Consider the following 19,372-nt stretch of genomic DNA (forward strand, 5'->3'; position numbering starts at 1 on the left):
GGCAATTGAAAATACAGTGTAGGACGACATCTGTCGCTTGCAGGTTTTTGCATTTATACATTTAGCTGATTGTAATCATCTCCCAAAACTGTACTTTTATACATAAAAGAGGCATACTCTAAATCTGTCTGAGAAGCTATACATCATTGCTTCTAAGAACATATTCATATAGAATAATGAAGTTGTGAGCTGTGTGTATTCAGTAGACCTGGCTGTCCAGTTAATTTTTTTTAAGATTTTTTTTTTTATTTTTTATTAATTGACTTTAATTGAAGTCGACCTGGTTAACACAAACACTCCCTTTCTGAACAGGAGTGGGAGAAGAAATCTACAAATTAGACATGGGAATGAAGAGAACAAGAGCAAAGTGACAATGACAACCTGGAACTTTGCAAAGCCTGGGCATGCTTCGAGGTCTACTCTGGCCCAGGCTTTTGGCAGGAAGGAAAAACATCATTTTTTTTTTTTCCCCCTCCCCAACTTTGTACACTTTACTCCTTAGCCCTCATTCGCAAATTCCTATTCCCACTGTTTACTATCCCACATCCAGTGAAAGACTGTGATGATACTGCTTACCACAGGCAGCTTAACAGCAGCAACCCTGCTGACCCCTGCATTAACCCAACAACCACTGCCACTGGACATGGCAAAACTGTATTTAAAATAATTCTACGATAAATGAGGGATTGCATATTTTATAAAGCATTCTTTGAAGGTATATTTTGTAACAATGAAGAGTTCATTCTGGAAAAGCATTTTTATACAGCTCAGAAAAGAGGAAAGCAAAGAGCTTCCTATAGTTAACAATGTAGTACTGTCTAGACTTATAGCTTAAATTCGTGTATGCTGGTAGCCTAGCTGTAAATACATTTATACAGAGCCAATTGGCTGTATACTCGGTAAAAAAAAAACATGCACTTTTTTATTCCAATAAAAAGCAGATTTGAAACATTTCACACTTTTGTGACCGCACCAAATACCGTATTCTGTCGTGATATTAAAGATGCTGATATTGATGATACTGTAATACTGATGACATTCCTCAAAAGACTTTTTTCTCTAGTAAATGGCACCAGAAGACATGTGCATTATTTGTATACACTGTACAACACAAAGCATCCATTTGACACACAAAAAAAGGAATGTAATTATTTTCTGTAAAGCTTATAAAATAAATATGTGAAAATGAGCCTCCCCACAAGGACTTTGTTATTGCTGTATTCTGATCACAGGTCATAAACCAAACGGAAAAGGCATTTATTCAGTATAACGTTTTTGAAATGGATCTTACTAAATGAAGTAAAGCCTGTTGAACACATCTTAAAAAAAAAAAAAAAAAATTATATATACAGTATATATGAAACTTGTGGTACATGTGTTTGGGAGAGTGATGGTAATGATGTGCTGCTGTCACAACAGTAGTTTTAAATTGTCTCAATAAAGACTCTTTAAAATCACCAAAAAGAGGTGCTGGTTACTCCCACTTCATCACTAAGTGTAATGATATGTTTAGTTGTCTAGAGTGATGATGATAGAGTCAGTGCAGAATAGGAGCTAGTGGGAGTCTGGAGATCCCCGTTATCTCCAGTTTCCTGTAGTAAAGAGCTTACAGTAAGCCTTTCTAAATGTGCAAAAACACACCCCTTACCTTTGTCTTTCTCTTTTTTCATGTTTAGCAAACTAAGGAGTGAGTAACAATGGAATTCCCTGTGTGTGTGTGTGTGTGTGTGTGTGTGGCTTTATTCATCCAATGACTGTAATCAACTAGCATGTCTCGGCGGTGTTCTCTGTAGCGTTGCCTTAGCTCTCTAACATTTTTTTTATGGCGGCGCCTCAATGCTGAAGGACTTGGGAGATCTCCTCTGGAGGGCTGCTGCCTCTTTCCTGCAGTAAGACACAATATTAATAATTGCTATCCAGCAAAAGTTGAGCAGAGCAGAGTCTTAAAGCAAGTTCAAGTCATCATACTGTATAATGTAAGATTGTGGAATGAATATGCCCAATATTATAATGAAAAATGATATGGTGGTACAGACGTGTCTCGCAGTGTGGTCCCTCCCATCCCTGGCATTCACAACGATAGCTTCTGTTCAGTAGGACACACATGCCGTCGTTCATACAGGGGTTGGGCCTGCACAGGTTCACAGGCTTCTTTACATCTGTAGAGAGAAACAAAGACTTCACTACTGAGAAAAGAGCTTTACATCGACTATTATGCCTGCCAAAAAAAAAAAAAAACAAGCGTGAAGATAATATAGAGAATAAGTACCGGTAAACAAAAAAAAGGGCACTTTAGTCATTAACTTACCTATAAACTATAAGCAATATAAAATATATATATAAAATATAAGCAAACTGATCATCATTCTTAGGCTGTGTACATTATTTTAAGACTAAATCCTCTTAAAAATGTTCCATGCTATTTATGACATGTTAACATCACTGTTTATAAAGAGTTTTGTAAAACTATGGCTAAAAACATACAACTATTTCCTGTGCCTTACCTGCACACACCATCTGCACCAGCACATCCTCAAAGTACTTTAGGTCCTCATAGAATTGCACGCTAATTATATGATCCTCGGTACCAGCAATGCGCAGGAGATGCTCCCGCTGCACATGTCCAGTGCCAATCACGAACACAGACACGCCATCGTCCCGAAGCTTTTGAGCTGGTACTGCTGCATCCTCAGCCCCCGTGCCATCAGTCAGCACGACAACAACCTTGTTGACACCTGGTCGTGCCCCTTTGGCCACAGTCAGACTATGTGAGTGCACATGGAGCAGAGCTGACCCAGCAGAGGCCTTTCCACCTAAATAGGACATGCCCCCCAAGGCTTTAAGTACAGCAGAGCCTGAACCATGCGTGTCCAGCTCAAAGACAGAGACAGGCCTCCTACTGTACACCACCAGCCCCACCTGGGTCAAGTCACGGTTGATGTCAAACTGCACAGAGATGCTGCGCACAAATTCTTGCAATTGAACAAAGTTGTCCTTCCCAACACTTTCTGATCCATCTAGAACAAAGACCAGGTCCACTGCCTGACCCAGGCACCCTGCAACATACAAAGGTTCAATTAGTGGCAGCAGGCATTGTGATCATTGTTAAGCCTGGAAGGCATTAAATGGGTCATAAATAAAGCAATGTTATGACAAACAGAACAGAAAAAAAAGCACTATGGCATTATTGGATAAAACAGTAATATCATTGTGGATTTAAATTGTGTTAGTACAGTATTGAGATGAAATCGATAGGCTGTATCAAGCAAGTCCTTAATAAAGCCATTCCATATAATTAAAAAACAACAATAAATAAATAAACAAACAAACTGTCACTACCCTGGTTGTCCACACTGCAGATCTTGGCTCTGAGTTCTGGGATCTTTGCATTCAGTCTGTCAGGCAAACTGTAAGTGATTGTGCGCTGAGGGTTTCCTGTAATGTTGTTGATCTCAGTCTTCATCCTATCAGGCCCCATGCCAATGAGAAAGATCTCTCTGTCTCTTGCATATTTAGCAGGCTCCACTACAGCATCAGCGGATGGTGTGCCAGTGATTAGCACCACCACACGAGGCAGGTCATCTTGAACATCCGCATAAACTGGGGCGCTTTGAAAGCCATGCCGTGTGACATAACGCAACGCATTTCCAGTTTTAGCCTCTCCTTTCTCGTACTGAAGAGACTCCACAGCCTGGAGCAGATTCACTGGGTCTCGGTGCTGCCCGATTTTGGCTTCAACCTTTACATTGTTGCCATACTTGGCCAGGCCGAACTTTACAGGAGTGTCTGAACTCAGAACTGTCTGCACAAAGCGTTTCAGGAAGGACTTGAAGCATAGGAACCCCTCCAGAGTCAGGTTGGTAGAGCTCTCAATCAGGAAAAGCACATCCACAGAGCAGTCTAAAGAGAGCACAGGGGCTGAAAAAAAAAAGGGTATTATTTAGGCACTGACTGACAAGACCTTGAGTCTTTTGCTGGGCACAAAACCACATTGTTGCCACATTCTCTGCATACCATTCTGTGTCTATTGTAACCTTCATATCTACAATCAGAAACGCAATATACAGACATTCCTCTCTTTAAAAAACATTAATCCTAAGATTAGAAAACATATTCGGGGGAGGCAAGTGAAACTGTCTTTGAGCTTATTCTGATGAGTCATAGACAGGACAGGGCTAGGGGGTGTCATCACTTACTAACTGACCACACTATTGTGTATTCTTAGATCAGAGAACAGCGTTGACTGCTTCTATCAGTGATGCGCATTCCCTTGCCTGCATTTATGCAAGTCTCTTTCAGAGATGCATTATCCTTGCTTAACCGAACTTTAAAAAGAATGTGTGTGTGTGTGTGTGTGTGTGTGTGTGTGTGTGTGTGTGTGTGTGTGTGTGTGTGTGAGAAAGAAAAATAAGAAATAGAGGGGAGTAATAAGAGAATGGCACCGGCACAGGACAATGAACTGGTTTCAGTTGCTTGGCTTTGTTATGGGGTTACAGGGTCTGTGTATTAGACATGCATTAAAGCAGTGTTGTGGGAGTACTTAAAGATGAGAAGTCTGTACTTTTCATTTAAAGCAAAATTAGACTGCCCTTTTTTGATCAGGGAGACACAATATCTCAAAGGGTTTAGAGTATATTTCAGTCAACCATAACCCAGGCTGAAATCTGACCCCAATATTGAAAAACTTGCATGTCTAAAGTTAATTCACACAGCCTGACAGCTGTGACTGCACAATTAGACCAATAAGCCAAATTCAAAATGTAAATCAAGATGTGATTCATTAGGTAATTGGAAAAAGCAGCTCACCACAGTAAGGGTCACTTCCATAACCTGGAGGACACTGGCAGTGGAATTTCTCTAGCCCTTCAGAGACACATGTCCCACCATTCTGACATGGCTGAGAATCACATGGATCTAATCAGAGAGGAGAAAAAGTCACATTTGTGCATACACATAGTATATAATTAACACCTTAGGGTATTCCTAATCATTTAGTAGATACAGCAGGAGTTTTGTCTAAAATACAACATCTTACCTAAGCATATTGTTCTGTGACATACTGTGGGAAGTACCTTGTAATCAGTGGTATATCTGTAACGTAACAAATTATTAGAATTGTATGGTTTAATAGTAACACACTATAATAAATAAATAAATACTGTACCTGTAGTATGGGCATAATGAAGTGTATGGTAAGTTGCCCTTCGATCCCTTCCAGCACATAAAACTGCCCTGCAGTTCTTTGATTGTCTCCAGGGTCTTCCGTGCACATGGAAAGGACTCCACCTGACAGCCTGCAGACATACACACAAATCAAGGAATCTCAGGAAGCACTCGTAGAATGGTGATGCTTACAGATGCATCAAAGATGAGTGTATACCTGGGGGGACAGCTGTGCAGAAGGAAGACGTAGTGAGGCTCGTGTATAGTCCATTTACAGTATCACTGAAATGCTCTGCAAAAAACACATGGCTCTCTGTAGGAGTGCTGGCCAGAGAGTGGAGCTCTTCCCATCTGAGACACACAAGCAAAAGGGCCTTTGTTTATATTTACATCTTTATCTAAACATTTATTCAATGAAAGATGCATTATCTGAATTGGTCACCACACATACAAGTAGAAGATTTCCAATTGCATGACTTTTGTGGTTTACTGCAGAATCCCATTCCTGCAACACACTTTTGACTTAACCAGATGCCTAGCTTTCTAAAAACATGCATTGCACCTTCATTTCATAGCTGTATTTCTATCTGTTTAGAACACGTTCATTTTGAATACTGTGTTTGTGTTGGGTTACATTCCTAATGTACACTAAACTGAATCATTGTGAAAGACCTCCAGTCACACTGGAATATATAATATTATGAGAATGGAATGAGCTCCACTTGACAGAGACAGCAGATGTGCTGATAGGTTTCACACAACACTGCAGTTTAAGAACAGGTGGGCTGCTCTGCTGATATGTCGTGGGAAGTGCGTGCATGTGTGTGTGCGCGCTCTTGAAATGCAGTCACTGAGCATTACATGCTAAGAAATCATTATTTTATGAAACCGTTCAGCTGGTAAAGAAAGATGAAAAATACGACAGTGCTTAAGAACCACTAATAAAGACTGCAGGGCATTTGTGCATTTTTGTGATTTTTAGCTGAAGCATACAGGACAAAGTTTTATTGCCTTCTCTCAGTACTGTCATTGAGTTGACATCAGACATGTCATAGTTACTACAGTGTGAGTATGAAGTCCCTTCAGAGGACACTAACAATAAAATAAATACAAAAACATGTAAAACTAACATATGCAGGGATTAGGTCTTCACCAGTGCAAAAGACCTTAAATTCAAAATCATGCATAAGCAAACTGCAACCTTAAGCAGTCAACTGCTTGTTTGCACATTATGAAGTTTACATGACAAAAACACCACATTTGTTGATATTAATTTCAATAATACTTTTAAGTGTTATTGTTGTGTACATTCTTTTAAGAAATAGAACGAAAGTTCTATTTTTAGCCACACCTACCTTGTGAATATAGACATATTACAATTTGGAGCACTTAAAAGATACAGATTAAGACAAAGGTAGAGCCATGGTGTTATAAACATGCCTGGCAGTATGTGGTACCTTGGAAAGCGAATCCCCACAGCAAACAGAATCACTCCTGACTGCTTGAGTTCAGAGGCAACAGACTCTACTGTACCCTGGGACTTTCCATCAGACAGGAGGATGACTATCCGAGGCACAGAGGAATTCCGACTGCTAAGGAACCCCTTCCTCATCACATACTTGAAAGCCAGGCCACTTTGTGTGCTTCCTCCCCTGGAAAAAAAGGACAAATTTCAAACAACTTTAATTGCCAAATATATGAAGTTTGTGTGGTAAATGCATTTTATTGAAATAAGTTTTCCTATTTTAGTCTGATTCCTCTCTGCTCTCACACTCCAGACCCAACAAATCAGGCAATTAACACGGTGTTGACAAGGGTGGCATCAGACACTGTAATTAGTAAGTTTGCTTTCACTGCAGAGTGCTTGAACACCTTTAAGTAAGGTACTAAAGGGAGGATATTTGCTTGAGCACAGGCTCCAAGCATCATGGCACGAATGAAAACTAATTGAATTAATTTTGAGAAGCATCTTAAGACTTAAGGATATTTTCAGCATGCCTGTGACTTATGATTCGGGTGAAATCATAAACGTAAAGCACATAGTCAAAATAGTTCTCATTAGGAAGTTTAAAGCAGAAAGCGTATTTAAAAAAAAAAAAAAAAAAAAAAAGAAACAATAGGGTGTAATAATGTGGGCAAAATGATTAAGAATGGAAATTGGCAAAAAAGGAAGCTAATGCTAGCTATTGTTTTTATCAAGAAAACAGCTAAAGACATTAGTATCAAAATTGAGGCAAGATGTTAATATAGGTTTAATCCTGTATTTCCTGGTAGAATGGTATTTTGTCTGCAGTTTTGCAAATATTTTTGCTAACAATGCATTTGAGACTGTTGAGAGAAAAAAATAGAGAAAGATTTTTGTAAAGATTTTTGCTGGCAGATTTTTTGCTTTCCATTTTGGCTTAAAGTGCTACTGCTGTTTATATGTTTCTATGCATTTTTATGCTCTAACTTTGATTATTTTCTGTTAGTAATGTTATGTATGGTACAAATCTGTAATAATAATAATAACCCTCCACAAAAAGCTTTAAAAAAAAAACAACAACAAAAAACAGTATGTTCTACATGTATCAGAAATGTGACTCTTGGTAACAGTGATGGTTCCAGTGATCATTGCACTAATCCTGTATCACTTTGACAATGAGACTCTGAAAGAATAGTCGCTGAAATAATACCCTACATAGTCCTTTAGCTTTTTTCAACACACCCTGCTCTCACTGAAGCTCAAACACAGTTCAACACTTTACAGCAGTCCTTGGTTTCAGGTTTCCTTCTTTTAGTCATCCATCAAATTGAACATCCACACCATATTAACACACATTAGGTCAGACATTATCTCCTGAACCAAACATTTTTTCAGTGCAAACACTGTTGACAACCGTCCTTCTGTCACTTTATTCTGCAATGTCTTCCTTCCTGCAGCTGCTTTTGGAGATCTTGACAGGATATCAGAGGAAAATCTGGCACATAGCCAGTAATGTTCCTACTAGCTCTAAGCTGCAGTTGTACATTGGGGTCGACAAGTGCTGATGTCTTTATGAGAGCGATCAGAAACGGTAATTTCACGCCTCGCTGGGGAAAATATTATGCTCTGACTGGTGTGGGAACAGGCCAGCTGTGTGAATTTTGGATAGGTGTAAATCTGTGAGCTGGCACACTAACAGAGCAGTAGCCACATCAATGTACATTATTATCTCAGCCATAAAACCTCATCAAACACAGAAGCACACACACACACACACACACACACACACACACACACACACACACACACACACTGTACAGTATAAACAATGGCCACCATGTCTGGCTTGAGCCTGAATATTGCAAGCAGAAGTTGAAACAAAACAAAGAATAATTCATAGGTAGTGTAGAAAACGGTGATTATTAACATACTAACAACTGGCAGGGGAAAACACAAAAAACAATCAAACCTCCACCATTACTATACACTATCGGTATCTAAATGTACAATTAAAAAGCAGTTAAATACAGTAAAAAAAAAAGCAGTAAAAAAATCTAATTGCCTTTATCTATTTACATGACCTAACAAGTTGTCTGATTATGGGTTATTTTTTGAGGCTGGTTCCTCACACAATGTCATCAAACTTGGGTTAGGGTTAACCTAACTCAACCTAATAAAGAACTTTTATGTAAATAAATATAGAAAATGTTAATTTATTACAGAATACATATCTGCAAGACATTATACCTGTACGGTATTTTCTTAATGCGTTTCCTCAGCTCCTCTCTGCTGCTGTAGGAATCTAGGGAGATTTCCATCCTGGGAGTCGAACCAAACTGAATAACTCCAACTCTCACCTGAGAAAAAACACAAGCAGCGTCTACAAAAACCACATCACTGCTTTAAACCTGCACCTATTGTGGAAGCTTCAGGCTGATAGGATTTTGTTTGCTGACCGTGTCTGGACCAATCTCTAGAGCCTCACAGAGTTTCAGAACGCAGTGACGGGATCTCTCGAAGCTGCCCTTCCCAACACTGTATGAGCCATCCATCAAAAAGAGGACATCCATTGCTGCAGAGCATCTCATCACTGTGCAGACACATTACAAATAAATCATACTGGAAGAAATGCAATAGTTTCTATAATTATGATTTTTATATTATTCCTGCAAACCATTTTTGCTAAGCCCTAAATCTGATTAGCAGCTTAATAGTAACTAGCATGTCAATTTTTATTTCTCTACACAAAACATTCTCTCTTTCTCTCTTACACACACAGATAATGACACGTTTGGGATTGGTATGTTAGGCAAATGTTCAATTATAATGTATGTAGCAGTCATGCTGGAACCCGCAGACTGTCATAAAGGAGGCGATTACACAGATGGCGTGTCAGCATTTGCAAAAACACATTTGGACAGAGGGATACTTTAAATACCTCCATATAATTTTTTTCTCTAAAAAATTAGAGACCTTTTTATTACCAAAGTCACAACAACTGACTTTAGTTTCTAATGGCTATAAATTAAACTAAGACACTCCTGATAGCACTTGATGGAAATGATCAAAAAAGTTCCTAAAATATTTTAAATGTCATTTCGCTTAGGTAGGATGTATCGAGGTCCATAATTATAAGGCTAAAAAGTGATTTGTAAATTTTTTGGTCACTGACCCCATCTTAAGGGTCATCATCAAAGGACCTGCTCTGCCGAACATTTACAGCACATTACTTCCGTGTAGTTAAAAAAAAAACAAAAAAACCCCACACAATCTATAAAATGTCAAACAACCAACTAATTTTGGGTTAGCAAATAATAATAAAATATTGTATTCCTACACATGCAAGGCAACATTTAAACTTTTATATATCAAAGGGAAAAACCACACATGCTTTCTTTCTTTTTTTTTTTTTTTTACACATTAAACAATGCTTTTATGCAGTGAATAACCTTAGGCACACTGGCACTCTGCGCTCATAATGAAAGAACTTGGTTAGCGTGTGAAACATCATCTCATCAAACGAAGAAGGCCTGGCTAAATCTCCTTATAGTTGTTACATCCACCCTCTGGTACATTGTTCCTGATCTAATGTTAATACATGCTGTTTTGAACACAGACCTGATTACAAGATTTACTGTACACATGTAAACAGTGGCAAAAAAAAAAAGGACACTAACATGGAAGCTAATGAAAGGTCTGTGTGATGTGGGCTCACTTTAAATGACATTTAATGATAACACTTTTTTAGGTAGAAGGTTGCTAGTGACATGCAACATTGCTCTCATATTGAGCTTGGCTAGATTTTAATATAGACCTTGGTGTTTTCTTTAATGTAGATTTTTATTTACATTTTTCTCTGTGTGAGATTAGCACTGTTACAGCTGAAAGAGCTGCTCAATACTGCCCTATAATGTGATTAATATATCAATGCCCAATAGACTACACTTAACTGTGATGAGGCATATTCAGTTGTTTAAAAAGAGGATTGGAAAAACAAAATGATTTTAATAACATTTTCTAAAATTAACACATTTCCATACAAAACTGTTTCTTCTTCTTAAAAACAAAAAAGAAAGACCCTTGCACATTACAGTTCAGTTTTCAGTGATGAGGGACACAAAGTACTCACTTTGCCCTGCAGAACTGATCTTCATGAGAGTTTCAGGATCAGCCTGGATCTCTTGTACAGCAAAACTGCAGTCCACTAAAAAAAAATTAGGGAAAAAAGAAAAAGAAAATTCTTTTCTACTAGTTTTATGGTTATAAATAAATAAGACCAAATGGAGCCTCACAGTCCAGGTCTATGTTATAATATGGATATTGGATATAATTCTGCAACCTATACAATAAAACACAGCACGTGAAATGACAACCCCTTATTTTTAAGCAGCCGATCTGACCTTGGCCCCAGGCACACTTCTTTCCCCGTGTCCCAACACCTGGTGCTCAGCCCCTTTTAGCGGGATAATTTGAAGCAATTGGCATTCCAACAACGCCTACCGGACGGGAGGAAAACAGGCACCATTGCCTTGAAAGGGGCTGAGCTTGTAGTCACCGCTTGAGTGAGCAGAACTCAGTAATGCTCTCCCTCACATACAATGGCTGATTGAGTGGAAAGGGCCATGAGAAACTCTTTGTGGCCTTGTGTCCTCTCTCAGCAAACTCCTGTTTTGTGGAGTGTGTGCTACATTAAATCATACATATTGTCTTTTAATAGTTGTCCAAATGTCTCCATGGTGACACATTTTAACCAGAGAAACACTCAAATATCCCAGTCTTCAAACCCCTGCAGGCAAAGTTATGAGGTCATAAAAGCAACTCATAAATGGTTTTTAATTCCATTCATGGAGAAGTTTGAATTCTATTTCAGCCATATTGTGGGCTGGTGTATTATTCAGGTCATTCCTATGCCTTCTTACACCATCACCCCAAATCCCAAGTTATGTAAGAAGTTTTGCAAGATAACTGGTAATGCTGCTATAGAAAGGTAATCAAGGTGTTATTAAACCCCTAAAATTGGATATTTTTTAATAATAGCATGCTCCGAAATGTTTTATATATGTCATGCTAAAGCGCTGATTTATTTTATTCATTACAGTCCATCACATATTTGTATTAGTTTATACATAAGATCAAATTAACAACAGTTACAGAAACTTGTTTTATCACTTGTGCAGTGTTTATTCACTCATCAGCCCATCTTGACAATATGTAAGCAAAGGTTTATGGTTCCCTCACGTTCACACCAATTTCAGATTCAAGTTCACTCTATGCAGTTTTAATCACCGCCACTCTCCTGGGAAGGCTTTCCACTCTATTTCAGTTGTGGAGATTTGTGCTCATTTAGTCATAAGACCATTAGCAAGACCAGGCCCTGATGTTAGGCCTGGCCTGGTGTGCAGTCAAGATTCCTGTTTATCCCTAAAGAATTTGGTATTCTTCCACTCAAACCTTAAAGTTTTTGTGCACAGGTGCATTGTCTAGACAACTATGTGCTTCCAACTCTTGTGGGTTAGAGTTGATTTAATACATTATTAAACTAAAAATTATGCGCATAATTTAATGGCCAGTTTAGGCTGCCTGCAGAATCACCGACTGTGATTTATGATGTTTATATTATGTATAGTATAGGAAATGATGGGAGACTAGTGAAAGACAGCAGCCTGCTTTCAAAATCATAATATCGTTGTTATCTGATGGAATTGCAATCTGTATGAATGTGAACATAGCATGGCTTAAACCTGTAGAGAGATTTACTAAACACTGTTGATAGGTGGACCATTTTGTTTATTGAAGAATATTACTAAACAATTCATAAAAAGGAAACAAGTAATGGTAATTCTGTGCTGTAGTCTAGACAGCGTGACTCCACTATTGCCAAAGGCAGAAGCTTTAGATATGAGGCTATTATTGTGGCTTGACAATAAAATTCAAGCAAAAAACCCTGTCTCTGGGATTAATTTGGTGTTTTTTTCCAATGATTTTTCTTCATGTTTGAAGGAGTTAAAATGTCACTGCCTAATGAGGACCTTTTATATTAAACCAGAGACTAAACATTAGCTACAAGATTTTTTTTTTTTTTTAGCCATGTTCAGTTTAACAGTTCTTTCCTTGTGTAACAAAACTAGTTCCACACTGCTACAGCAGACATACCTAAATCAGATGCCTCATAAATTTGCCTCTGCCTTTCCAAACCTTTTATATGTACCCTTTGCATTCTGATTAGCTCTGCAAACTTTTAGAACCTGTGATTTAATTATATGCCATATAATTTTTTATGTGTGCATGTGATTAATTTGAATTACACAGTGCCTTTGTACTGCAGATAGAATTCACCATGCATTTGTTTCATTGACGAACAATTTTTTGTTTGTTTATTCCAATGCTAAAACTAACAAATAAGCACACCAAAAGTGTGTCTGGCCATACAATTTTCATTTATAATATTTGTACTTTTCTATTACAACACAAATTCAGCTAAAGTAGAAGATGAGTTGACCAAAAAAAACTGAATAATGATGAAGAAAAAAAAATCAGTGCTATTGCTTCAGAACTGGAGACTGATGCATCAGTTTGTTTCTTTTTTTCAATAAGGATTGTTAAAGTATATGAAACTAAATGGTTCTGGAATTAATCCCATGCAAGATAATGAGGCTATGCTTTATGCAAATTGGTTAGCCATTCTTACCTTTACTGATTAAGATGACTAGGAGGAGCTGTATTCGGCTGTTGAGGCACATTTTTGGAAGCCTATAAAGAGAAGCAAACAGGAATAAATTCAAAAAGAGATAGGGGCTTTTCATGGTCACCACTTTAAATCCAGTTTCTGAAAGAATCTCGAGTCCACTAATGAGGCAACAGGCAGCTGTGAATGACCAAGAAAAGTCTCAGAAGAGTGAGGGGGAAACCTCTCTCAGAATATAGTCACTTGAACAATAATGTAATGGAGTTTTAAGTCTAGGCAAAGCTTTTTAATAGTCTATTAAATGAAAAAAGGCCGAGACCATGTTTAAGTAATTAAAATAAATATATTTAATAATTTAACTGGCAACTTTCACAAATAACTTAAAATGGGCACTGAAAATCAAATGCAAGTCAAAATGCTAGGAATCATTCACCTCTAAACCACAAATTTTAATATATAAAGAATAATTTCAGACAGCTCTAAGCTTACAGAATGAGTCCTTTTGTTGGCAATGTTCACTAATCATTGACTTGTGGGTGTTTACTGTGAAATTAAGGGAGACTTGAACATAACATGACATGAATCTCCTTGTTTTCACACCCTCAGACACTCCCCTGATTCAGCTTTTTTATTAAAGCTATAAATGAGAACACTGTGTAATCCAATCTACTGTATGATTTATTTATTTGTTGTTTTATGTTCCTCAGTCTAAAGTCTTCCATATCAGACAAAGGAAAATTGAACGTTATAATAGATATCTATTGACTGCAAAACACTAAAAAAAAAGCAATATAAATAATAATGATTTGCTCTGTAGGCAATATAATAAATACTGTACAAGCAGAGGAGGGGTACAATAAAATGCAATCAAGTCAGATATCAAAACTGATGCATATACATTACACACACACGTGTGTGTGTGTTATATATATATATATATATATATATATATATATATATATATATATATATATATATATATATATACAGGAGTGCAGAATTATTAGGCAAATGAGTATTTTGACCACATCATCCTCGTTATGCATGTTGTCTTACTCCAAGCTGTATAGGCTGGAAAGCCTACTACCAATTAAGCATATTAGGTGATGTGCATCTCTGTAATGAGAAGGGGTGTGGTCTAATGACATCAACACCCTATATCAGGTGTGCATAATTATTAGGCAACTTCCTTTCCTTTGGCAAAATGGGTCAAAAGAAGGACTTGACAGGCTCAGAAAAGTCAAAAATAGTGAGATATATTGCAGAGGGATGCAGCAGTCTTAAAATAGCCAAGCTTCTGAAGCGTGATCATCGAACAATCAAGCGTTTCATTCAAAATAGTCGACAGGGTCGCAAGAAGCGTGTGGAAAACCAAGGCGCAAAATAACTGCCCGTGAACTGAGAAAAGTCAAGCGTGCAGCTGCCAAGATGCCACTTGCCACCAGTTTGGCCATATTTCAGAGCTGCAACATCACTGAGTGCCCAAAAGCACAAGGTGTGCAATACTCAGAGACATGGCCAAGGTAAGAAAGGCAGAAAGTCGACCACCACTGAACAAGACACACAAGCTGAAACGTCAAGACTGGGCCAAGAAATATCTCAAGACTGATTTTTCTAAGGTTTTATGGACTGATGAAATGAGAGTGAGTCTTGATGGGCCAGATGGATGGGCCCGTGGCTGGATTGGTAAAGGGCAGAGAGCTCCAGTCCGACTCAGACGCCAGCAAGGTGGAGGTGGAGTACTGGTTTGGGCTGGTATCATCAAAGATGAGCTTGTGGGGCCTTTTCGGGTTGAGGATGGAGTCAAGCTGAACTCCCAGTCCTACTGCCAGTTTCTGGAAGACACCTTCTTCAAGCAGTGGTACAGGAAGAAGTCTGCATCCTTCAAGAAAAACATGATTTTCATGCAGGACAATGCTCCATCACACACGCCCAAGTACTCCACAGCGTGGCTGGCAAGAAAGGGTATAAAAGAAGAAAATCTAATGATATGGCCTCCTTGTTCACCTGATCTGAACCCCATTGAGAACCTGTGGTCCATCATCAAATGTGCGATTTACAAGGAGGGAAAACAGTACACCTCTCTGAACAGTGTCTGGGAGGCTGTGGTTGCTGCTGCACGCAATGTTGATGGTGAACAGATCAAAACACTGACAGAATCCATGGATGGCAGGCTTTTGAGTGTCCTTGCAAAGAAAGGTGGCTATATTGGTCACTGATTTGTTTTTGTTTGGTTTTTGAATGTCAGACATGTATATTTGTGAATGTTGAGATGTTATATTGGTTTCACTGGTAAAAATAAATAATTGAAATGGGTATGAATTTGTTTTTTGTTAAGTTGCCTAATAATTATGCACAGTAATAGTCACCTGCACACACAGATATCCCCCTAAAATAGCTAAAACTAAAAACTACTTCCAAAAATATTCAGCTTTGATATTAATGAGTTTTTTGTGTTCATTGAGAACATGGTTGTTGTTCAAATTAAATCCTCAAATAAAATTAATCCTCAAAAATACAACTTGCCTAATAATTCTGCACTCCCTGTATATATGTAAAAGCAGAACAGATAAGAAAATTCTGATTATGGGACCATAACACAAAAGTGGCTTATAACACTATCTGCAGAAGTTAAAGTACATAATCAACAGCCTTGACAGAGCTTTTACTGAAACATACTGTAGCTCACATTCAGCAAATGCAGCTGTTTGAGAACAGGTGGAATACGATTTGTATGACAGTACGATTCTCTATTCCAGTAGTAGTGTGGTAGATGAAAAACATTCTAGAGTAAACTTGAGTAAAAGTACAAATGACTGCTTTAATAAATACTATTTAAATAATACAGGTACTCAGTTTTTATTTCCATTGAGTAGAGATCCAAGTGCATTTGCTTTTGAATGAACTTTAGTAAAATGACTGATCTATAAAGACTATACTTTAAATATTTATGCAATTCAGTCCTTCATTCCTGCACATCTTTAAATAGAGATTTTTTTTATTGTTACAAACACACAGTAAGTGTATCCCTACCACAAAAGCACACTCGCAAAAGTAAGGTTATAGTTGCAGGTATCGCAACATATCATTTAACACAATGTGTATTTCACAGTTTTCAGGAACGGCATGTTTTTCCTAAAACATTCAAATGTAGTCTAGTAAAAATGTAGCAAAACTAACCCTGAAGTTAATTGTAAATAACACGATAGGCATATTTTTGGCGTAAAATGTACTCAGAATCTAAGAGTAATTCATAAACCTTGAATATATTTGTATAAAAGGTTAAAAAAAAATTTGTCTTGCGAATATTACTCACTGGTTTTTGACACAGTTTTGATGCATGTATTTTATGAATGTTGACTTGAAATAAAGTACATTTTTAATAGATTGTCAAATATGGGTCTCATGTTGTAATATTTAAAAACATTTTTCATTATTAAAAAATTAATATAAATATCGTACTAGATTGTACGTTCCGTCTGTTTCTATTTCTGTTAAATTCTCCACTTGGCATCAAATTTTTGGGGCAACATTTTAAAAAAAAAAAAAAAAAAAGAAGTGAGTAAGTAATTGTACATGCATCAATAATGGCACAATCTTTATACAGAAATTCTAACAGCGAAGATGTTTGGCACCTAAATGTCCAAACAATGCAATATCCACATCTAAGATTAGATTAGCCATGTGTGTAAAGCCACTTATATGATCAAATTAGCATAGTAGCCTTATGAGTAGTAAGATTTTAAAGTTTGTTAAAGTTTAATATTAAATTCCCCAATGTGTATCTAAATTAAATGTGAGAATCCTGGCAATTCACCTGCAGTAATTACTTTCCCCTGGTCAGTCATTATATATTCTTGAAGGAAAACTGATTGTTGTCCAAGAGGGTGATAAAATCTGGCCCAAAGTGATGATTCACTTGCCTTTTAATTAGCTATAGGAAAGACAGTTATCTATGAACTGTTTAACTTTTAAGGATCTATTAGTTAATGACCTGACCTTAAACATTGTGGCCTTTAGGATAATAGGTTCTGTTTTTTTTTTCTTTTTTCATGAGGATGATTAAAATTATCACAGAGTTTCCGTTCAACTGAAACAGAAGTTATTAAAACTTTGGTTTTCACACTTTGACAGTCTTTCTCCTAGCAACAAAGGATCTTAAGAGGAGGAAAAAAGTACACAATAACTAGCTGTCAAAACAAGAACCATGTTATCAACTTACCTACATTTAGTCTCCATGAACTCAAAGGAACATTGCAGTACTATACAGGTCTGTTGCAAAGATAGCAATCATGGAACTATGTGGTCTGCTTTTGATGTTCTTAGCTCTTAGAACTACATGCTGATAAAAAAAAAAAAAAAAAAAAAAAAAGACATAGGAAGTGCAGAAAGGTGTTTTGTCTGAGTTGTGGTGTTGGACTAAGCACATTCCAAGAGAAGTTGAAAACAAGCTCAACTCAAAATTGCATTTTACGAGCTCTTGATATGAGTAAGCTACTCAGAGAATTTATAGATGTTTCAGTTGCAATTATTTACACGTATACTGTATGTACAAGTAAGAAATGGCAGGAACCTTAAACATAAAATCACTAGACTGAAGAGTCAGTAGATAGTGAAGATCTCTCTGAAGAATTTGGGGAATCCAGGTTTGGGTTTTAAAAGGGATTTATGAACTCTTGTTTGATAAGACAATTCATAGTATTGTCTCCCTATAAATGAACGAGAGCCAGCATTGTGACAAAAAAATTAGTTATACAACTTAAACAGAGGTGGTCCTGTGTTTAAAAGCCATACAGATTAAAGCTAGATAAAGCCATGTCATGATAGGCATCACATTTACACTGTGACTAGTAATGATGGTGACAACACAAGAATGAGAGACAAAGATGTGTGTGTTCATGCAGATAGGGAGACATTTCCATGATTTTCTTACATTCCTATCGAAACCTAAGCTTTTCCCTTATATGTATGTTTCACTAACACTTTCACTAAACACCATATAGTTTAACAATGGTATTTAAGAGAACTACAGATTATTTACTGACAACTGAGACAGATGGGAGAGACCATAAAACACCTCAATCACATCACTGGAGCGGACAAGTGTACAAACTACATCTTAGTGTGTCTGAGACATCAATATAATGAACATTTGATGTAATGTTATTCTGGGCATGAGCAAGGTGAATATCTAGGTTCTGGTCAATCTCTAAGTCACTATGTCAATTCTAATATAACTAAATATCAATAATTTATATAATAATATACTCAAAGAAAACTAGAGAGAGAACTCGAAAGTAAAAACACAAGCATTCCCCAAAATCCAACACAGCCAATCAAACCGGGGAACCCTGGAGCTGTGAGGCGCCACTGTGGTGCCATAATTAGTAATAACCATCACCGAAATGAACTTGGGTTGCCTTTAGAGAAAATAATCAGGACAGAATGTAAATGTCCTGGAACAACTCATAAAACCGACTATTGTAAACTAATCACCACTCATACATTCTGAAGAGGAGGAATCTAGCGCTTCATTACTGAGATGTAATCCACAGAAGTGAGACTTGAGGGGGAAGACCAATGATATATATATACACACACACACACAAAACGTGGTTTAGATGGTTGGTAATGAATGTTTATAAGTTCCTGCATACCATGTATCTCGAACACAATCTTAATCATCGCATCTAAATACCGCAAGGTAAAAAAAAAAAAAAATCATCCGGTCAAAAACCAGGGGTAAAGGCACAGAAAGGACCTCTTCTTACCTGCTATGATCCCTTGATCAGAAAAGTCTCGTCTCTCACGTCGTTGTGTGTCGAGGATCTGAGAGCTTAATCTACTGCGTGGAGCGCAGACGCGCGCGCGCATACACTCACCCACACCGTGTCGAAAGTAAGACGCCCATTCTGGGCTCACAGGTATAAACTCTCATTTTCCCCACCAATGACTGATAATAAAACGGTTTGGTAAACCGTGTGCAGTTTACATACGAAACTCTGACATGTGAGAAACCACTGAAAGACTACCACTGTTCTGGATTCTCACTGCAAACA

General features: G+C 37.5%; 2 protein-coding genes across 3 annotated transcripts in view; one reads left to right on the plus strand and one right to left on the minus strand.

Annotated features, from left to right (window-relative positions):
• The window catches only part of afap1l2 (actin filament associated protein 1-like 2), a 38,105-nt gene extending 36,916 nt beyond the window's left edge, over positions 1-1,189 (plus strand). For both annotated transcript variants that reach the window (XM_046853680.1, XM_046853681.1), the window contains one exon: positions 313-1,189. In XM_046853680.1, coding sequence (XP_046709636.1) covers positions 313-339 — 27 coding nt within the window. In that variant the 3' untranslated portion in view covers positions 340-1,189. The remainder of the gene's footprint in view (positions 1-312) is intronic.
• vwa2 (von Willebrand factor A domain containing 2) lies at positions 894-19,342 on the minus strand. Its single transcript, XM_046853682.1, has 14 exons — positions 19,085-19,342; positions 13,317-13,378; positions 10,758-10,832; positions 9,085-9,218; positions 8,876-8,985; positions 6,621-6,815; positions 5,381-5,514; positions 5,165-5,294; positions 5,036-5,091; positions 4,807-4,914; positions 3,340-3,918; positions 2,505-3,056; positions 2,037-2,159; positions 894-1,884 (listed from the first exon to the last, which is right to left on the minus strand). Exons 2-14 carry the CDS (start codon positions 13,366-13,368, stop codon positions 1,673-1,675), a joined length of 2,460 nt encoding a protein of 819 aa, XP_046709638.1. The 5' UTR covers positions 13,369-13,378; positions 19,085-19,342; the 3' UTR covers positions 894-1,672.
• Positions 19,343-19,372: the final 30 nt, after the last annotated feature.

This window comes from Silurus meridionalis, chromosome 7, assembly GCF_014805685.1.
Source record: "Silurus meridionalis isolate SWU-2019-XX chromosome 7, ASM1480568v1, whole genome shotgun sequence".
Taxonomy (NCBI): Eukaryota; Metazoa; Chordata; class Actinopteri; order Siluriformes; family Siluridae; genus Silurus; species Silurus meridionalis.

Coding starts and splice junctions, on each gene's coding strand:
- vwa2 (XM_046853682.1), bottom strand. CDS start 13,368: ATGTGCCTCAACAGCCGAATACAGCTCCTCCTAGTCATCTTAATCAGT. Junction 5,515..6,620: donor GTGGGGATTCGCTTTCCAAG/GTACCACATACT, acceptor TGTGTGTCTCAG/ATGGGAAGAGCTCCACTCTC. Junction 1,885..2,036: donor GGGACCACACTGCGAGACAC/GTCTGTACCACC, acceptor GTCTTACTGCAG/GAAAGAGGCAGCAGCCCTCC.